Source organism: Phodopus roborovskii, unplaced genomic scaffold (assembly GCF_943737965.1).
Source record: "Phodopus roborovskii unplaced genomic scaffold, PHOROB, whole genome shotgun sequence".
Lineage (NCBI taxonomy): Eukaryota > Metazoa > Chordata > Mammalia > Rodentia > Cricetidae > Phodopus > Phodopus roborovskii.
Genome location: NW_026126480.1, coordinates 39,487,565 through 39,508,100, shown reverse-complemented (window position 1 = coordinate 39,508,100; position 20,536 = coordinate 39,487,565). Strand labels below are relative to the sequence as shown.

Below are 20,536 nucleotides of genomic sequence, written 5' to 3'. Positions count from 1 at the left end.
AAAAATACAGAAAGCATGGTGCTTAGAAAGTGTCTTTTTATTGATCTTTGGTTTGTGATCAATAGAATCATTAAGTAGGTTCATTTTCTAAATACAATACGACAGATAAGAAACACATGTATGTTAATGTTAATGAAGGCACAAATTCTTGGGGTGCAGGACATGGAGAAATAAAACTGGAACAGCTGACCTGAACAAGGGGGAGCTCATGGACCCCAGTCTGATAGCTGGGAAACCAGCACCGGACTGACCCAGACCCCCTGAACATGGGCGTCAGTTAGGAGGACTGGGCAGTCTATGGGGCCTCTGGTAGTGGATCAGTATTTATCCCTAGTATAAAAACAGATGTTGGGAGCCTATCCCACATAGAGGGATACTCTCTCAGCCTAGACACATGGAGAAGGGCCTGGGGCCTGCTCAAAATGATGTGACAGACTTTGAAGATTCCCCATGGAAGGCCTTACCTTTCCTGGGGAGCAGAAAGGAGATGGGATGAGCATTGGGAGGGAGACAAAGGAGAGGGGGAGAATGAGGAACTAGGATTGACATGTAAAACAAGCTTGTTGCAAATTTTAATAAAAATAATACTATCAAAATTAAAGAAAGAAATAAAACTGGGACTGAACTGGAAGTTTTCTCTCTGCTGGCTAGTTTTCACAGTGCTGGGAGGTTCTAATCAAGCTGCTGGGGGATAAATGTCATAAAGTCTTACTGAGCTGTTAATCTTTAATGCTGTACTACTAATATGCAGGTATAAGAGGGCATGAGTCTTATAGGAGTAACCAAACACTTTCTGACTGGATTTGAAGCCCTCTCCAAAGAAGGAAATTTATATCTAGTATTATAAACCGGGTCTGGGTAGGTGATATGCCACAGTGGGGAAGGTACTGTAGGTGTCTTGCTAAGTGGGTACAATGTGACTGTCAAATTGATTTCTAAATACTCATAGGCATGCTCATAGGTTAGTGTTACTTCTGGCTTTGGCCAGAGAAGTTTGCTTTTGCAAGGGTTTGTGGTTCTTGCAGAGATTCACAACTTTCTAAAGTGCTGAGAATAAGTGATTTTATGTTTAGCCCCAAAGAAGACCCCAATATTGCCTCCTCTAGGTCTCAGGAAACTGTATAGAAGAGGGAGTGGAAAGAACATAACAGCAGGAGGAAGTCCTAGGGTGTTCTAGAACACTGTCTTCTGAGCATGACAGATGTTGCCCTCTTGATTCTCAGCAGCTGTGATTATTTACACAAGACTTGCACAAGACTGAGTTCATCATCATCCCATTGTGGAAAGAGGAGGAGCTCCTGAGTCCTAATCCCTCCCTGAGGCTCTATAGGCAGTTGATGGCTGCTGAGGGAGAGTGAAGGGGAGCTGGGTGGCTTTCTTTGGTGTTGTAGGCACTGATAAGTTGTCTGTGCTCTCTTCAGTGACTCCTCACATACTCTTTGCTAGGAACCTTAACTAAACTGTGTAGTTCATAAAACAAAGCCATGAAGTAGAAGATGGTCTAGCTGGGAAGAGAAACAGAATTATTAAGAGTCTGAGGGACACGGAGGAGAGTGATGGAGGTGAATATAATCACAGCACACTATACACAAGTGGGAAATGGTCACAACAAGCACTTGTCACTAGTTAAAACAACTCACGAAAAGACGTTACCACTTAGCTCTCCACTTTTTTCTTCTGCAGAGGTCGGAGACTTATCTATGAGCAAAGAGAAGAAGAAACATATGTGTGATCACTTTCCAAACAGAAAGAGGTAAAACTATGATTGTGTTTCACTTAAGAGCTGTGATGGGGTGAAAATATCACCAGGGGAGCTTTCTGCTGTGGTTAAAGATTCCTGTGTGTGGAAACGCAGAGAACAGGATGCTCTGAAATGAATAAAATTATGCCCGGGTTGGTTTCTATTAGCTTTGCTTTGTAGTCTATGTGGTCATTAAATAAGTTTACTGGCTAACAAATAAGGGATTTCTTTACTAGGTAAGCAGCACAATGGAGTACTTTACCATTCAGAGAGCTTGATTCAGCTGAGGTTGACGAAATGCCTGTAGACAAAGAAAGAAGAGCCAGGGCTAGGTCCTTTGCCCAATAAGAAGAGTAAAAGTTTTCACTGTATTTAAGAAACATGATAGGCAGAAAAATTTACCAGAGGGTGGATCTTCTGCTGATGAAGATGCATCTATATCTATAAACCCAGAAAATAGGATGCTTTAAAATGAGTATACTGGACTGGGAGCATGGCTCAGTAGGTAAAGCACTTATCCTACAAACACGTGGACCTGAGATCAATTCAGGTCATCCACATACAAATGCTGGGAGTAGCTGTGTGCCCTATCTTCCCTGCACAAGCAAGACAGAGAAAGGAGGATACCCATAGCTCTGTGTCCAGTAGCTCTAGCCTAATTATTGAGCTCCATCCAGGTCAATGAGAGACCCTGCCTCAAAGGAGGTGAACAAACGTTCCCAAGGATGGCATTGAGGTCCTCCTCCAGCCTCACACACAAATGTAGAACAGTGCTCATAGTCTCCATACAAACATCATTCACAAGCATGTGAAAGATGTGTTTCTTGTCACTGGGCTTTATTTTGTGGTTAGTGTGACTATTAAATGGGCTCATGTTCTAATTACAACATGACTGATAAGAAATTCACTTCATTTATCTAAACAGAATATTTGGGGACAGCATTACCAGTTGGAGAGCCTGATTCTGCTGAGGCTGAAGAAGTATCTACAGACAAAGAGAAATAAATATTTAGATAATTTAGCAAATAAAAACGAAAAGTCTGTCATTTGTTTAATGTGAAAGCATGACAGGCAGAAAACATAACAGAGGAGGTGTCTTCTGCAGAGACAGAAGATGCATCTGTGTAGAAATCCAGAAAATAGGGAGTTGTAAAATTAATGTCTTGGGCCAAGAAGATGGCTCAGTAGGTAAGAGGCACTTGCCTTGAAAACTTGTGACTCTGAGATCAGTTCCCAGGAGCCATGTAAAAAATGTTTAGAGTGATATGTGCTTTTAATCCCAGCACTGGGGAGACAGAGGTACGAGAGGAACCCTGTGCCTGTGGTCAAAGTCACTCTAGCCCAATTAGTGAGCTCCAGGCCAATGAGACCCTCCTGAAACTGGCACCCTACAGTGTCGTCCAACCTCCACATACATTTGTATACAGGTGCAAGAACACTATCATGTGCATGCATTATCACATAAGAATCATTAACTGGGAGTATTTTAAAAATATGACATGAAAACTATCTGAATATTTAAGCAGCACAATGAGGGAGTCTATGAGGTGAAGAGCTTGCTTTACTTGAAGTTAAAGAAACAGCAATAGACCCATAGGAAAAAGGCACCCTTAGATTATTTTTGTAATGAAAAGGGGAAGCTCTGCTTGTTTAAATTAATAGATGTGACAGGTTCAAAACATTACCAGAAGAGGTTTCTTCTGTTGAGGCTGAAGATGAATCTGTGTGTAAATCCAGAGAACAGGATGATTTCTTAAAAAGTGACAGTCTTTCATTAATCGTTGCCTTATGGTCAATATGATTTAAGTAGGTTAATTTTCTGAATATGAATAGCAAATAGGAAAAACATGTTCATTGGTGAAGTTACCATACACTTTGCTGGAAGAACACACAGAAATAAAGCTGCAACTGAGCTAGAAGCTTTTCCCCCAGGGGCTAGCTTCCATAGTGTCTGAAGATGGTAAGGAAGATGCTGGGGAAGATGGGTCGGCAGTAGCATCTCTCAACTGTGAACCTCCCAGGCTACCTTACTGACTTTCCAGGCAAGGTATGTCTACCAGTGTAAGAGTGGCATAATTGTTGTAGATGTAAGCAACTATTTTCTTACTGGATATGAGGCTACTCTATAGGAGTTCTGTATTGAAACCTAGTCAAAAGTCCATGGTACCAGAGATGATAGGCTTTAGTGCCAAAGCTGCGATTGTTGCTTTGCTAATGGGTGTGACATTGCTGTCAAGCTGACATCTAAGTAATTGTGTTGTGATGAGTGCTGGTTTTAGCTTTGGTCAAAGAAGCTTCTTTTTTGCAATGGCTGGTAGTTACTGTAGAGACTCATAACTGATCAAAATGATGATAACAAGTAACTTGAATGCTCAGCCTTAGTTTGGGCACATCTGTTTCCTCTCCAGGATCAGGGTGTAGCATGTAATAGTAGACAGGTTTATCTTGGTTTTATTGTAGTTAGCTCTAATGACACATACTTCATCACGAAGAACACATTAAAATACTTTAAAACAAAGCTAGTGTAAAAGCTGGAGGAAGTGATGGAGAGCTGTGGATCATTATTTTCTGGGGATGGAGTGGTACAATTGCCCACTTGAACTCTCCACCAATGTAATTACTTGCACATGACTTGCCCAAGGTTGAAGCTGTAATCCTTGTCATGGAAGTGGGAGACTCATGAGGCCTGGCACTCCTTAAGGGTCTATACAATTACTGATTGCTATGTGAAGGACAGACATCTGCTTTAGTGGCAGAACCACTGCTAGAGTTGCCAATGCTTCCAGAAATAACCCTAAACTATGCTTCTCCAGTAACCCAAATCAGCTCCTTGGCATATAAAATGAAAAGGTAACAAAGTAGAAGAGATTCTCACTGGGAAGAGGAACAGGACTGGACGGAGCACTCTATGTGAGTATCACTAAGTACGCTATGTACACATGAAAATATCATAATGAAATTCATGATTATGTAGATCTAAATATTATTTTTAAAAAGGCAGGATGGAGAGATTTCTCTGGGGTTAAGACTGCTAACTGTTCTTCCAGAAGTCTCAAGTTCATTCCCCATAACTCACATTGGTGGCTCACAGCTGTCTGTAACTCCAGCTCCAATTGGATCCCAATCTCTGGTCTCCATGAGCACCACACTCATATGTACATATGTATGTACTACCCACTACACATAATTAAGGATTAAAAGAAGCATGGCATTGTTTAGGCAACACAGTGAAGGACTTTACCAGTTGGCTCTCCTTTTTTTCCTTCTGCTGAGGTTGAAGACATATCTATGAGCAAAGAGAAGAAGAAATGTATGTGTGATCACTTTCCAAACAGATAGAGGAAAAACTATGGTTCTGTTTCACTTAAGAACTGTGATGGACTGAAAAGATTACAAGAGGAGATCTCTGTTGTGACTGATAAGATATTTGTTTCATTTAGCTTAATATTGGGGATATTACCACTTGGAGAGCCTGATTCTGCGGAGGCTGAAGAAGTATCTACAGACAAAGAGAAATATTTAGATAATTTGCTAAACAGAAAGAGAAAAGGCTATCATTTGTTTAATGTAAAAACAACACAGGCAGAAAAATTACCAGAGGAGGTGTCTTTGGCAGAGACTGAAGATGCATCTGTGTAGAAAGACAGAGAACAGGATGCTTTAAAATGAATAAAATTGTACTTGTGTTGGTTTTTATTAGCTTTACTTTGTAGACAATGTGGTTATTAAATAAATTTACTGTCTAAATATACAATATCAAATAAGGGATTTCTTCACTAGGTAAGCAGCACAATGGAGTACTTTACCATTCAGAGAGCTTGATTCAGCTGAGGTTGACGAAATGCCTGTAGACAAAGAAAGAAGAGCCAGGGCTAGGTCCTTTATCCAATATGAAGAGTAAAAGCTTTCACTGTATTTAAGAACTATGACAGGTATAAAATTTACCAGAGGAGGGATCTTCTGTTGATGAAGATGCATCTATATCTATAAACCCAGAATGTAAGATGCATTAAAATGAGTATACTGGACTGGGAGCATGGCTCAGTAGGTAAAGCACTTATCTTACAAACATGGGAACCTGCGATCAATTCAGGTCATCCACATACAAATGCTGGGAGTGGTTGTTTGCCCTATCTTCCCTGCACAAGCAAGACAGAGAAAGGAGGATACCCATAGCTCTGTGTCCAGTAGCTCTAGCCTAATTATTGAGCTCCATCCAGGTCAATGAGAGACCCTGCCTCAAAGGAGGTGAACAAACGTTCCCAAGGATGGCATCGAGGTCCTCCTCCAGCCTCACACACAAATGTAGAATAGTGCTCATAGTCTCCATACAAACATCATTCACAAGCATGTGAAAGATGTGTTTCTTGTCACTGGGCTTTATTTTGTGGTTAGTGTGACTATTAAATGGGCTCATGTTCTAATTACAACATGACTGATAAGAAATTCACTTCATTTATCTAAACAGAATATTTGGGAACAGCATTACCAGTTGGAGAGCCTGATTCTGCTGAGGCTGAAGAAGTATCTACAGACAAAGAGAAATAAATATTTAGATAATTTAGCAAATAAAAACGAAAAGTCTGTCATTTGTTTAATGTGAAAGCATGACAGGCAGAAAACATAACAGAGGAGGTGTCTTCTGCAGAGACAGAAGATGCATCTGTGTAGAAATCCAGAAAATAGGGAGTTGTAAAAATTAATGTCTTGGGCCAAGAAGATGGCTCAGTAGGTAAGAGGCACTTGCCTTGAAAACTTGTGACTCTGAGATCAGTTCCCAGGAGCCATGTAAAAAAATGTTTGGAGTGATATGTGCTTTTAATCCCAGCACTGGGGAGACAGACGTACGAGAGGAACCATGTGCCTGTGGTCAATTAGTGAGCTCCAGGCCAATGAGACCCTGTCCCAAAGGAGATGGAATGTGATCCTGAAACTGGCACCCTACATTGTCCTCCAACCTCCATGTATTTGTGCACACTGGTGCAACATCGTCTGAACAACACATATGTACATGAGCAACACACGTGCCATGCATGCGTGCACATGTGTATCCTTTGGTCATTGCTTTGTGATCAATGGGACCATGTGTAGACTTATTTTCTAAACACAACATGACCAAAAATTATTGAACCATCTAATTAGTGAGTTTGAAGAAACAGCTGTGGATAAAGAGGAGGAGATATACCTTGATCCTTTTGCCAAACAGAAAAAGGAAAAACTGTTTAATGAGAAAATTGACAGTCAAAAACATTACCAGAGGAGGTGTCTTTTGCTGAGGCTGAAGATGCATCTGTGTATAAATCCAGAGGACAAAGTACTTTAAAATGAGTGGCTTTCATTGGTTTGTTTATTTTGTGGTCACTATAATCATTAAATAGGTGCATCTCCTAAATATGACATGACAAATATGAAAGCTATCTCCATTGCTGAAATGCCACACATTTTGCTTGCAGGGCTGATGGGAGATGCCATTATGTATATATGTCTCTCGTACTGGTTAATGAATAAAGCACTGTTGGTCAATAGGAAAGAAAGATAGGAGGGACTAGGAGACAAGGAGGAAAGAGGAAGTAGAAAGGAGGAGCCAAGATGGAGAGTCTGGAGAAGGAAGAACAGTCAGCCGCCTCTCCCTGGTAAGACCATGTGGAAATACATAGAAATGGGCTAATAATTAAGACAGAGCTAGCGGATAAGAAACTAGTAACCGGTCCAACAGCATTGTATCAAATACAGAGTCTCTGTGTATTATTTGGGGCTGGTGCGGCGGCTGGACAAGACTAGGCGACGGGTGGAAAAACCCTACTCCTTACATAGAGCATTCAGAAATAAAGCTGGAACTCAGCTGCAAGCTTTCTCTCTACTGGCTAGCTTTCACAGTATTGGGAAATACATTGCAGAGTTCTGGGGAAGAGCGGTCATTAGTAGCATTTCTCAGCTGTGAAACCTGCAGGCTACAATACTGACCTTCCAGGCAAGATATTCCTGCTGGCACAAGAGTGACAGATCTGATAGGGGAGCAACCAACTCCTTTCTGGTTGAACTCAAGCTTGTACTCATTGTGGGTGGTGGAATTATATCTGGCACTGTAAACCTAACCTGGAGATGTGATAAATCTTAGTGGTGAAGCTATATCTGTTGTATTGTTAAGTGAACATTGTGTGCCTATCAAATTTTCTTTGAAACATTTACAATTATGCCCTTGGATTAGTATAGTATCAGCTTTGACCAGAGAAGTTTCTTTTTGCAGTGGCTGGTGGTTACTGTGCAGACTCATAACTGCTCAAGTTCTAACAGTAAGTCTCCATTGAATGGGGCATCTGTATCACCCCTTCCAAGTGTCAGGAAATATCATGGGGGTAGGGTGGCAAGAAGAGACTGTATGAGGAAAGGGTGGAGTGTTGTGGCTATGGCTGTTGGGCTCTTAAACACTCAGTAGCAGTGCTTATCTGCATAAGACAAGCACAACATCAGGCTCATCATCACTCCACCAAAGAGGAGGGAGGCGCTTGTGAGAACTCACCCCTCCCTGATGATTTATAGGCAGTGAACAGTTGCTGGAAGAAGGAGACAGTTTTAGTGGTGTAGTCCCTGGTAAATTGTCAATAATCTTGCAAATGACTCCCTACTGGGGATCTTCTAATAACCTAATTAAACTGATAAGTTTATGAAATAAAGATGTGAGAGTAGAGGCCACACTGGAAAAGAAACAAAGACTAGAGTGTGTGTGTGTGTGGGGGGGGGCAGGAGATAATGATGAGGGTTAATACAGTATACACATGTATGAAAATGCCATAACTAATCCTTTTATGTGTAATTAATACATGATAATAAAAAACCTCAAAGACAAAACCCACATTCTGTTAGTTAAAATACAACAGCACAGTGAAGGACTTTACCTGTTGACTCTCCACTCTCCATTTCCACTGAGGTTGAAGTTATATCTATGAGCCAAGAGGAGAAGAAATGTATGTGTGGTCACTTTCCAAACAGAAAGAGGAGAATCTCTTACTGGGTTTAATAAGAAATTTGACAGTCAAAACAAAACAAAAGACAAACAACGACAAAAAAAAAAAAAAATTACCAGAGGAGGTATCTTCTGTGGAAGCTGAAGATGCATCTGTGGGTAAGCCAAGAGAAGAAGATGCTCAAACATGAATAAGACATCCTACATTCAAAACAGCTGGACAAAGCAGCCTTACAGACTACAGCTAGGATTTCTGCATCTTCTTAGAATCCTCATGATAGCACCCCTAACCAGCAAGAAGTAATTTGGAAAGAATGACATCCAAATTCCCAAATATTGTCTATAAATGTTTGTTTTCATTTAAATGGACTTGGTTATATAAAATAAATAAAAAAACATGAATAAGACAGTACTTTGAGGTGTTTTCACTATCTTTACTTTGTGGTTAGTGTTACCATTAAGTAGGTTCAGTGTCTAAGTACAACATGACAAATAAGAAACACCTCTCATTAGTTAAGCACAGCTATGTGTTTACCATTGGAAGAGCTTGTTTCTGCAGAGGTTGAAGAAGTACCTACAGACAAAGAGAGGAAAAGGCACAGCCAGATAATTTACAAATTTGGAGGAAGAAAGCTCTCATTTTATTTAAATTAAGAAACATGACACGTAGAAAACATTACCAGAGGAGGCCACTCCCGCTGATGAAGATACATCTGTATATAAATCCGGAAAAAAAAAAATGGGAGGCTTTAAAATAAATGTCTTGGGCTGGAAGGATAGCTCAGCAGGAGAATCTGAGCTCAATTCCCAGGGGTTATGTAAAATTGCTGGGAGTGCTGGTGTGTGCTTGTAAGCTCAGCGCTGGGGACCCATATGGCTTACTGGCCAGCCATTCAGTCTAACTAGTGAGCTGCAGGCTAGTGAAAGACCCTGTCTTAAAGGAAGTGGATGATATTCCTAAGAATGACACATGAGGTCCTTCTCTAGTCTCCGTACTCAAGAGCATCTATGCGTACACATGCACCTTCACCCGTGAACACACATACATATACTGAGAAGAAATGAGTGGCTTTCATTGATCTTTACTTTGTAGTCAGTGTGGTCATAAGTAGGCTCATTTTTCTAAATACATGACAAGTAAGAATACTATCTCATTAGTTAAATAGCATCATAGGAGACTTTACAAGCTGAAGAAGTCATTTTTGCTGAACTTGAAGACATGTATATGAATGAAAAGTAGAAGAAATGTATCTAGGGTCAGTTGCCAAATGGAAAGAAAAAAAATCTCTGGTTGTATTAAAGAAATGTGACAGTCAAAAACATTACCTGAGGATGTTTCCACTTCTTCTGAGGATGAAGATGCATCTGTGTATAAACCCAGAGATAGGATGCTCTGAAATGAGTGTCTTTTCATTGATCCTTGCTTTGTAGCCAATATGACCATTAAGTGGATTACTTTCTAAATATGACTTGACAAATAAAGAATCCATCTCTATAGCTGACGACACCACACGCTTTGCTTGCTGGGTATACAGGAATTGAGGTGGAACTGAGCTGTAAGCTTTCTTCCTTTTCGGCAGTGTTATTCAGACTGTTGGGGAAGCACTGTCATCAACAGTCTTACTCCACTGTGAATTCTGCATGTTACACTATTCATTTCCCAGGAGAAATGTACCCTTGGTGTAAGAGTGGCATGACTGTGTGGGTATACCCAACTTTTTTCTGTTTGGATTTGAGGCTGCTCTCTGGGAACCCAGTCCTGTAACCCTGGTCAAAGCCGATGGTATAGGGTGTGATAGGTGTTGTTTTGCTAAATGGAATTGATAATGGCTGTCAAGATGATATCTAAGTTATTGTCTTTGTGCCCATAAATTGGTGCTGGTTTCTGCTTTGGTCAGGAAGATTCTTTTTGCAGTTGGTAGTAGTGACTTCAGAGACTCATAACTGCTCAAAGTGTTAATATCAACTGACTTAAATGTCATCCCCTCCAAGATCAGGGAACACTGTTGAAGAAGAGGTGGATCATCTTGAGTTTCATTTAAGTCTGTGGTTAGTTATAAAAACTCACATTTCACATAAGAAGGAAATGAGAAACTTCAAAGCCTAAACAGAATGTGTCAGGGAAAGGCTCACAGTGATTCTGGCATACCGTCTTCTGGGCATGGTATGCCTATGGCTCTCTCACAACTTCAGCAAGTATGACTACCTGCCCCAAGACATGCCCAATACTGATCCTGCTATTATTCTGCCATGGAGAGTGCACACTTATGTGTCCCTTCCCCTCTCTAAGTTTTAGTCAGTAACTGATGGTTAGGGGATGGAGAGACATTTTCTTCAGTGGTCTGACTACTGCTCCTACAAATAACCCCCTCTCTATGCTTCTGTAAGCAGCCCAATTCATATTCACTAGTTCACACAAAAAACCACATGGAAGTAGAGGGGGAGATCAGCTGGAATGGGGGGGTACAAGAGAGGGTAGTGGAATAAATATGGTAAAATAAGTATGTACAATATGCTAAAGGTCAAGATGAAGCCCATTATTATATATAATTTAACATGCTGAAAAACACCTTTGAGAACAAGCATATCTCTTTAGCTAAGCAACATTTGGGGGGGACTTTTCCTGTTGAAGAGGTTACTTGTGCTGGCACTGAAGTAGTGTCAATGAACAAACACAAGAAAAAATGCACTTGGAGCCACCCTCCAAACAGAAAGATTAAAAGCACTGAGTAGATTTAATTTCAGAAGTATAAGCTGAGAATGTTACCAGAGGGTGTCTCCTCTTCTGCTGAGGCTGGAGATGCATCTGTGTAGAAACCCAGAGGACAGGGGGCTTTAAAAAGAGCAGGACAATGCTAGCTCTGTCTTTTCATTGGTCTTACTTTGTATCTGATATGATCAAGTAGGGTCATCTAAATGCAACATGACAAATGAGAAACAGCACAGTGGGGGACTTTACCATTTGAAGGGCTTGATTCTGTTGAGGTTGAAGATCTGTCTGTACACAAAGAAGAGGCATGCTCAGTTCATTTGCTTAATAGAAAGAGGGGAAAGTTTTACAGGGAAAAAAAAAACCCACGACAATCAGAAAACATCACCAGAAGAAGCCTCCTATTCTGCTGAGGTTAAAGACCTGTCTGTATATAAATACAGTGAGCAGGAGGTTGTATTCTGAGTGTTTGGGCTGGGGAGGTGACTCAGTAGGTAAAGCAGTTGCCTTGCAAGCATAAGAACTGGAATTTGATTCCTAGAACCCACATAAAATGCCAGGTATGCTGGTATACACTAACAAGCCCAGTGCTAGGGAGGCAAAAATAGGAGGATCTCTAGGGCTCCCCAGCCAGCCAGGGTAGTCTAATTGGTGAACTCCAGGTCAAGAAGAGACCCTGTTTGTAAGGAAGTGGTTGACATTACTAAGGAAGACATCTGAGACTGTTCTATGGTTTATACACACGTGAACATTTGCATACACTTGAATAACATATGCTTGCTTGGATAGACATATGAAATAAATGCCCTTTAATTGATCTTTATGTTATTGTCAGTATGATCATTGAAGAGGTTCTCTTTCTAAATGCTACACAACAAATGAGCAGCCCATCTCACTAGATTAAACAGCACAATGGAGACTGGGTGCCCCACTGACACTGGATGAATGTCAAGGAGACTCAGTGATGTAAATAGTTGTTTGAGCAACTGGAACAAAAAAGAACATTCAAATTACCAGTTGGAGTGGTTATAAACGGAGTAGTTGCCAAAGAGCCTGTAAATAAGGAAAGGTAGATGGTCAAACCCTATAAAGTCATTGACACCTGACTTTCATTTATTTAATTAACTTATCTTGATTGCCTGCTCCTGTGTGGCAGCACTGGAGAGAATGTCAACAAAACTGTTATGATTTGAGTCCTCGGAAAGAGGCCGGTCTCATGGGAAGACAGACAAGACCAAACATTTCACAAGGAGCTGGAAAATTGCAGTGATATGGAGTGCTATGAGGGCGACTCTGTGTGTGTGTTTTGTGGGTATATGTTTGTGTGTACGTGTCTAGTGTGTATGTGGTATGGTGTGGTATGGGGCGTGTGCTGTATGGTATGTGGTGTGGTGGTGTGTTGTGTATGTATGATATGTGTATGTCTATGTGTATATTGTGTGTTGTATGTGGTGTGTATGTTTGTTGTGTGTGTGTTTTGTGTGCAGTGTGTGTGTGTGTGTGTGTGTGTGGTATGTGTGTCTGTATGTGTGTGTTGTGTATGTGTTGTCAGAAACTCTTACGAAGCCAAGGAGCTCCCCTCTCTCTACTAATCCTCCCTTATTCCCAGTCCTGGGTCTGGTTTGATGAGGCAGTCTGCTCAAAGACAGTGACAACCACTCTCAAGCTGTGTGCTCATTTTAGCCCCTGTCATGGCAAACACCCTGCCCTCCTACCTGTGCAGTGTGGTGGGCAGAGACCATTATCAGGGGAAGGAGTTACTGAAGTGGGAGGGATGCCGGATACAAAGCACAAGTGGGAATGCTAGTCAACTGATCAGAAGTTTTCATTCATTTTCTGGTTACAGTCCATCCCACCATTTACTACAGTCTGCCTTTGTTGTTGGGAAAACTGTTGTGAGGGGTGGTTATTTCATGCCTTTCTGAGTAAGAGTTTAAACATCCAGATCCAAAACACACCCCAAGATAGTATAATCCTGAGATGAAACCTGCTACTTGCATGATCCGGACTCATTAGGAAGAATATCTCTGTTTGTATTGGGATATGGCACAGAGGTATCTCAAAGGACATTGGGGCAAGTGGGCCTTTTTGCTCCATATGACTATTGTAGCATCTACTAGCATCCCTGCCATTGCCAATATGGGGCTAGCTCTCCCAGTCCTTATATCCCCACCTCCAACCTATTTTTCTCTAATGTTGGATAGCCAGAGAGCTCAAAGCTAAGGGTATGCAAAAAAAGCAACAACATATTAGCAGGCTGTGAGAGAGGCTCACTCACACATACATGTATGCAAGCACTTGACTTGGACTTGAACTTGGTCTTAACTTAGCTGCAGAGAGGCCCTCTTGGTCTACTTCTGGGATCTTATCTACTTCTTGAGATATTAATTCAGGCAAGTGACTCTTGGAGAACCAGGAGTAAAACTGAACTAGCTTGGTAGAATTTCAACATCATTTCATCCTTGATAGAAAGTGAGTGGGAAAATGAGCAGAAAGCTTACCAGTTACAAGGACCAAAGTCGCAGCTGGGCTTGAGGTATGAACTGTTGAAACAAGCAGGGTGAGAAAATTGTAGTTAAGCACCATCCTTGTCAATCAAGTTTATCTGTCAAAGTAAATGACCCCATACACAAATGTGACTTAATATATTCAGTTCTACTTTGTTCCTATTGGATTCCCCCAGTTTCTGTTTCATAAAGTGGAAACAAACAGTAGCAAGGTAGTACAGGGCGTTGGAGCCAAGATACCTGGCTCCTAGAGTCTGTGTAACAGAGTATGTGACCCAGGACACATCCTGAATCTCCAAACGTCAGCCCCTGCATGGGAAGATCCACCCTGTGGATCAACAGTGCCTGTGTCCTGCTTTTAGAAATACAGTTTCCTGGGGCTGAAGAGGTGATTCAATTGTTAAGAGCACATACTGATCTCAAAGATTTCCTAGGTTTGGCTCCAAGCACCTACATGGTGGCTCACAAATATCTGAAACTCCATGTCTGGGGAACCTGAGGTTCTCTTGTGACTTCTGCCAGCACCAGGCACACACATGGTGATGGGGGGGGTTCTTCTCTAAATAAATTTCTCTTATTGGTTGATGATTAAAACATTGGTTGGCCAGTAGCCAGGAAGGAAGTACAGGTGGAGCTACCAGATGAGGAGAATTCTGGGTAAAGGAAGGCAGAGAGAAGCTGCCAGGGAGGCATATAGTCCTGAAACAGTAACATGCTGGAACGTTCTCTGTATGATAAGATCATGCCGAAATACTTAGACTAATAAAAATGGGCTAATAATTAAGAGAGAGCTAGCCAATAAGAGGCCTGAGCCATTGGCCAAACAGTTTATAATTAATGTAAGTCTCTGTGTGTTTCCTTGGGGCTAGACAGCTGTGGGACCAGGTGGAACAGAAATTCTGTCTACAACATGGTGCACATATGTACATGCATCCAAAACATGTTTGCACATAAAATAAAGCAAAAAGATGAAAAAGAAATGCAAACACTTGGATGCAAATCTGCATTTTAACTGAATCTCCAGCAAGTTGTGTGCATATTAAACTCTGAGAGACATGAAAATGGAAATGACTACAGACCTGGACACACATGGTAGGGTCAGGAGCAAATGGGAAAGCCTGAGCTCATATGCAAGCCTCAGCCTTAGCCAATTGCTGTCCCAATGAAATTCACATTACCAATGGGTTTTTCCTCTTTAAGCTAGAAATCGTAATCTGGGAGTGTAGCTTGGGGGGCAAATAACTTGTATGCGGCCCTGTGTTTGACCCCTAGCATGGGGGAAAAACAGCTGGATATGTTGGTTCTTATATAAAAAGCATCTGTTTTTAAAAAGTGGGGCTAGTAAAGAATGAAGCAGCTCCATTTTCAGGAAAAGGGATGCAAGTGGAAAGGCGCCAGTTTCAAGAAGATAGACAATATCAAGTTTTTCTTCATTTGTAGTTTGTGGGTTTTTATATAAATGCATGAAGTCGTGTGTTTTTATGGTATGAAAGTAGGATCAATGCTGTCTGAGGGATTAAAGGGATTGGCAGGAGTAAAAAATGGGGACTAGAAAAGGGAAGGTGGACAGTGTGAGAGCGGATGTGTTTATGCATAATGTAGGTATGTGTAGAAGTATCTTTAGCACAGTATCATGTACAATGGAGATATATAATGAGAACTGTGCACAGATTTGAAAAGGAGAAAAATGTGGAACTAAAGATGATTTCAACACTATAGGCATAGGCAAAGCCAGGTGATCTGCATTTCAATTCTCAAGCAGATCAGTGGGCTCATGTATTTCCCACTTGGAGTTTCTGATCTCTGTGGCCTCTGAAGCTTCTTTCAGCCAAGCCATTCCTTCCTCCTCAATATCATGTCACTAACTTGGTGTCTGGCCCTGTGAGATGCACTCAAAGTATGTGTCTATGCAATTTTTTTTTATGAAAATGTAGCTTAGAGTTCTGGATGAGATGTCTGAAGTCTAATGAAGATTATTAAAGAAAAGAATTGTTTGAAGAGCCTATTAGCAACTCTAATGAGAATGTGAGTAAAGCCACAAAATGGGAACTCTATCTCAAAAAACAGATGCTGTGTCAAGGGAATGCAGGCTGGGGAGATGGCTCAGGTGGTAAAGTGTTTGCCATGTAGGCATGAGGACCTGGGTTTGGATCCCAGCCAAATCCAAGAGCTGGTTCTGGAAATGCTGAAGCTGTCAGATTTTTGGAGCTCACTGGCTAGCCAACTTGGTTCAGTGAGAGACCTTGCCTCAAAAAATAAAGAGAATGATTGAGGAAGACATCTGATGCCAACTTCCACGTGCACAGGCATACATACATACATATATGCACACATCCACACATGCACATGTGCGTTTACACTCAAAAGAAAGGGAACAAAGTGTACATACTGTATTGCAATTGAGGAAAGCACTCTAGTTCAGTTTACTCCTTCAGTTAATAAATAAGGAAACATCTTACGTTTCTGTGGCACAGATTTAGGGTACACTTTCCCTTTTCATAAATAACTGTTTGAGAGACAAAGTCTCATGTATCAGTTTATTCTCAAATTTAGTTGTAGCAAGGAATCTTTTGATCCTCCTGCCTTTAACTCCACCATGCTGGGCTTACAGGTGTTTGACTCCAAGCCCTGCACTGTGCTGGGATCAAATTCAGGACTTTGTATGTGTCATTCAAGCACCTTGCCAAGAGAGTACCTCCCAGCCACAGCGGGTCATTTCATATGATATACAAACTGGAACCTTAATCGGGTAAGGCAATCTATGCACTTAGAGAAAACAGTAAAGAAAGAAATCTTACCAGGCGAAGTTGTTATTTCTATGGCTGATGCTGAAATGGCAAAGCAAACAGAAACTTGGGAGATCATTTTTATTTAAAAAGCTGATACCTCAGGGAATTCCTAGGGAAGGGTGTTGGGAGGATATTACTCTGTGTGTGTGTGGGGGGGGGAACAATAGAATCTTGAAATTTGCAGGCAAATGGATGGCACTTGAAGAAACCATCCTGAGTGAGGTAACCCAGTCACAATAAGAGGAACATAGTATGTACTCACTCATATATGGATTTTAGACATAGATCAAAGGATCGCCAGCCTACAATTCACACCACCAGAGAAACTAGGATACAAGGAGGAACCTAAGAGATTCATACAAGGTCCCTCACAGAAGGGAAAAGAAACAAGATCTCCTGAGCATATTGGGAGTGGGGGGCAGTGAGTGGAGTGGGAGCTAGGAGAAAGAGAGGGGGAGGAGAGGAAAGCATGTGGGACTAGGAAGGAATAGATGAGAGAAAAGAGAGAAAGCCGGGGGGGGGGGGTAAAATAAAAGACAGAGCCATTATAGGTTTGAAGAGAAAACTGACGAGGGAAATGTCCAGAGATCTATAAGATTGACCCCAACTAACAATTTGAGCAACAGAGGAAAGGCTACCTTAAATGCCCTTCCCTGATAATGAGATCAAAGACTAACTTATCCACCATCATGGAGCCCTCATCTAGTAGCTGATGGAAACAGAAGCAGACACCTATAGCTAAACACTGAGCCAAACTGGAATCCAGATGCAGAGAGGGAGGACAAGACCAGGCTACAGAAACCCACAGAGACAATTGGCCTGAACAAGGAGGAGCCGATGGGCCCCCAGACTGATAGCTGGGAATCCAGCATTGGACCGACTCAGATCCCCTGAACATGGGTCTCAGAAGGCCTGGGCAGTCTAAGGAACCTCTGATAGCAGAACCAGGATGTATCCCTGGTGCACAAAAGGACTTTGGGAGCACATTCCCCATGGAGGGATACTCCCTTAACCTAGAGGCAGGAGGGAGGGCCTAGTCCCTACTCCAAATGACTTGACAGATTTTGTTGACACCTCCTGGAAGACAGTACCCTCCCTGTGGAGTGGGGGGGGATGGGATGGGAGAGTGGTCAGGGGACATGGGAGGGAGGGAAAGAGAGAGGGAGGAAGGGAGGGAGAAGGAACTGGGATCAATATGTAAAATAAGAAAAAAATAAATAAAAAAGAAATATTAGGTCAATGTCATAAAATAATGAAATATCATAAAGTATCACATGGGAAGGTTAAGTTATTACAAAGCATAAAATATATCAAAATTGGATAAAATATTTTCTTATATAAATAGAAATAAAAAGCTGATATGTGAGATATATTAAAAATCCCATAAAACAGCTTCTGGAATGTGGAACTAAATTAAAAGATAGAGCTTGCTGCTGTTGTTTTGTTTTCATCTTTATGTTCTTTGTTGTTTGTCTTTGGCTAAAACTAAAATAAAAATAGGGATGTGTGAACACAAGAAGTTATGAACGTTCATTGGCTGGGGTACAATTTGCTCCTCCAGGATAGGGAAGAAGGGCCACTTCTTTGGTGCAATAAAGAGGATGTGTATTTCCCAGTGGCAAATTACTAGGTGCCTTCCTCATTCAACCCTTAGATCGATAATGCTGACTTCTCATTTACACCAAACTAGGATTAAAACAAAATGCTAAGTTATCTGAACACTGGAAGAAAAACGTCCTTACAACAATAAAGCATATTATCACTCTAGATTCATTCTTCATTCAAATTTGTTCATATTCTAGCATAGTTTACTGTATAAGCCATTGCAGCTCTCCTTCTGGGACATAGGAATGAATGTTCTTTTGTTCAGTAACCACATCCTTGGCACCAAGAGAGCCCTGCCTGGGTCACGGAGAGTGCTCAAGGAATACATATTAAACAAGCAGTCAACACAGAGACTCTTAACTGGTTCAGGTGCTGAGAATATGTGATTATTATGTGCTCAGCTCTAACCTGGACATCTATAACAACCCCCTCCAGGCTCAGGGAACACCAAGACAGAGGGGGAGAAAGAATGTAAGAGCTGGAAGATGGAAGGCATGCCTTGTCTTCTGGGCATGATATGGCTGCTGCCCTCATGACTAACAGCAGTTATGATTATCTGCACAGATGAACACAGCAAGATCAGTCAACATACCTGTCTGTAGCATTAATTGAACTCAGTGGATTACAGAAAAAAAGAAAGTAAAAAGGAAAGGACATGAAGGAAGGAAAAGGATATGTGGGTGGGATCCAGGTATCCAGGGGAAGTAGGAAGATGACATTGGGGATAGATACGATCAAGATACATTGATTGAAATTGTCAAAGAATAAATAAAATCTATAAAGAAGTATATTAAACATGCAGATGAATGACTTAAATTCTCTTATCCTAGTCTCTGCTCTATTTAGAAGATGCTTGGTCATGTTTATTTTCATTTCATCTTATTTTCTTCTCTATTTTACTCGCTGTTGGGGTGGAGCAAAAGAAAATGAAGTGCATAAACCTTGCTGAATTAAACAGAGAAAGAAAGCAGCAGGAAACCATTTCAAATGAGAGGACAAAAGGGAACAGTTTAAACTAAGCAAGAGGCACTGGATTGTGTTCATAAAATTCTCAAGACCAATACTAAAAACCAGCCCCAGAGCTCAAAGCAGACAACATAAGGAAAATGCCATTACTGTAGTGGTTAGTGGATGGAGCACTGGGAGGGTCCTAAAAGACAATCTGGTCTGCAGGCTCTAAGGGGAGCTCGGGGGTATTGAGTCAAGCAGGGAATACAGAAGGAGGCCAGGAGTGATGGGGTGGGGGATCCCATTGCCCCAGAAAGCCTTAGCACATTGAAACAGGGCCTTGGGCATGATAAGCAGACCCCAACAAGATCCAAATGTCCCCATGTTAATTTCCAGGACTCTCACCAAGAATCACTGACAAAGCTGGCAGCAGGTACCTGAGCAGATGACACTGGCGTCTTCATGGTGGCCACAGTTGTGGACAGAGAAGCCTTGGTGCTGGCACTGGCCTAGTGAGGTTTCACTGCCTTGGCACTGCACATCGTCCAGGAAGATGCTCCCCATGCCCTCTCCAAAGTGGCTACTCCCAAGGGCTCTGACACCCTCCCCACAGTCCAGCTGCCGGCATACCACATGGGCGTCCTCAATTGCCCAAAGGTCATCACAAACAGTGCCCCATGTGCCATTGTGGTGGACTTCCACTCTCCCTTCACACCGGTTCTTTCCATCCACCAATCTGATCATGAGATGGTCTGGGGAAGACTCAGAGGTTAGTCCTGAAGTGTCATGGGAATCACGATGGGCTTTTCTTAGTTCTGAATGCAATCCCTCTAAATTTCAGAACCATAGGAACTCTGACCTCCTGCCTCTAGGCCCCACAGAACTACACTGAATTAATGATTCTAAGTGCAATGACTTGATTTCCCTAGCTAATTCTGATTTCTTATCTATGGACTAAAAGTATGCTACAGCTATTACAATGACAATCATGTCCTTGGATCCAAACCACCAGATTCACAGACACTGGTGTTAAATATGTCAAACTCAAGTTTCATTTCTTTTTCTTTTCTTGATTATTGGTGTGATTTCCAAGTTAAGATCATCTAAGAAGCAGAGGGAAGACAGGCAGTAACATCCACATGAATAGCCTCCTCTCCTGTTCAGTGTTCTCCTTTGAAATCCCAGGGAAGCTGAGCTCTAGCTGGCCAGTGATAATGCAGGCTCTAACCTTGGGGCAGGGGTCCCTAGAGAAATCTAATAACAGGAAGGAGT

At 41.7% G+C, this 20,536-nt stretch overlaps 1 protein-coding gene across 1 annotated transcript in view; it reads right to left on the bottom strand.

The window, feature by feature from the left end:
- The window catches only part of LOC127227793 (deleted in malignant brain tumors 1 protein-like), a 114,285-nt gene that overhangs the window by 16,773 nt on the left and 76,976 nt on the right, over positions 1-20,536 (bottom strand). The window contains 21 exon segments of the mRNA XM_051192126.1: positions 1,654-1,698; positions 2,688-2,726; positions 3,427-3,462; positions 5,337-5,372; positions 5,548-5,586; positions 6,231-6,257; positions 6,354-6,404; positions 6,996-7,031; positions 8,638-8,682; positions 8,823-8,858; positions 9,241-9,279; positions 9,386-9,418; positions 10,032-10,070; positions 11,473-11,511; positions 11,665-11,703; positions 11,804-11,842; positions 13,131-13,202; positions 13,654-13,684; positions 14,995-15,001; positions 16,690-16,750; positions 19,702-20,016. Of these exon segments, the coding sequence (XP_051048083.1) occupies positions 1,654-1,698; positions 2,688-2,726; positions 3,427-3,462; positions 5,337-5,372; positions 5,548-5,586; positions 6,231-6,257; positions 6,354-6,404; positions 6,996-7,031; positions 8,638-8,682; positions 8,823-8,858; positions 9,241-9,279; positions 9,386-9,418; positions 10,032-10,070; positions 11,473-11,511; positions 11,665-11,703; positions 11,804-11,842; positions 13,131-13,202; positions 13,654-13,684; positions 14,995-15,001; positions 16,690-16,750; positions 19,702-20,016 (1,104 nt within the window).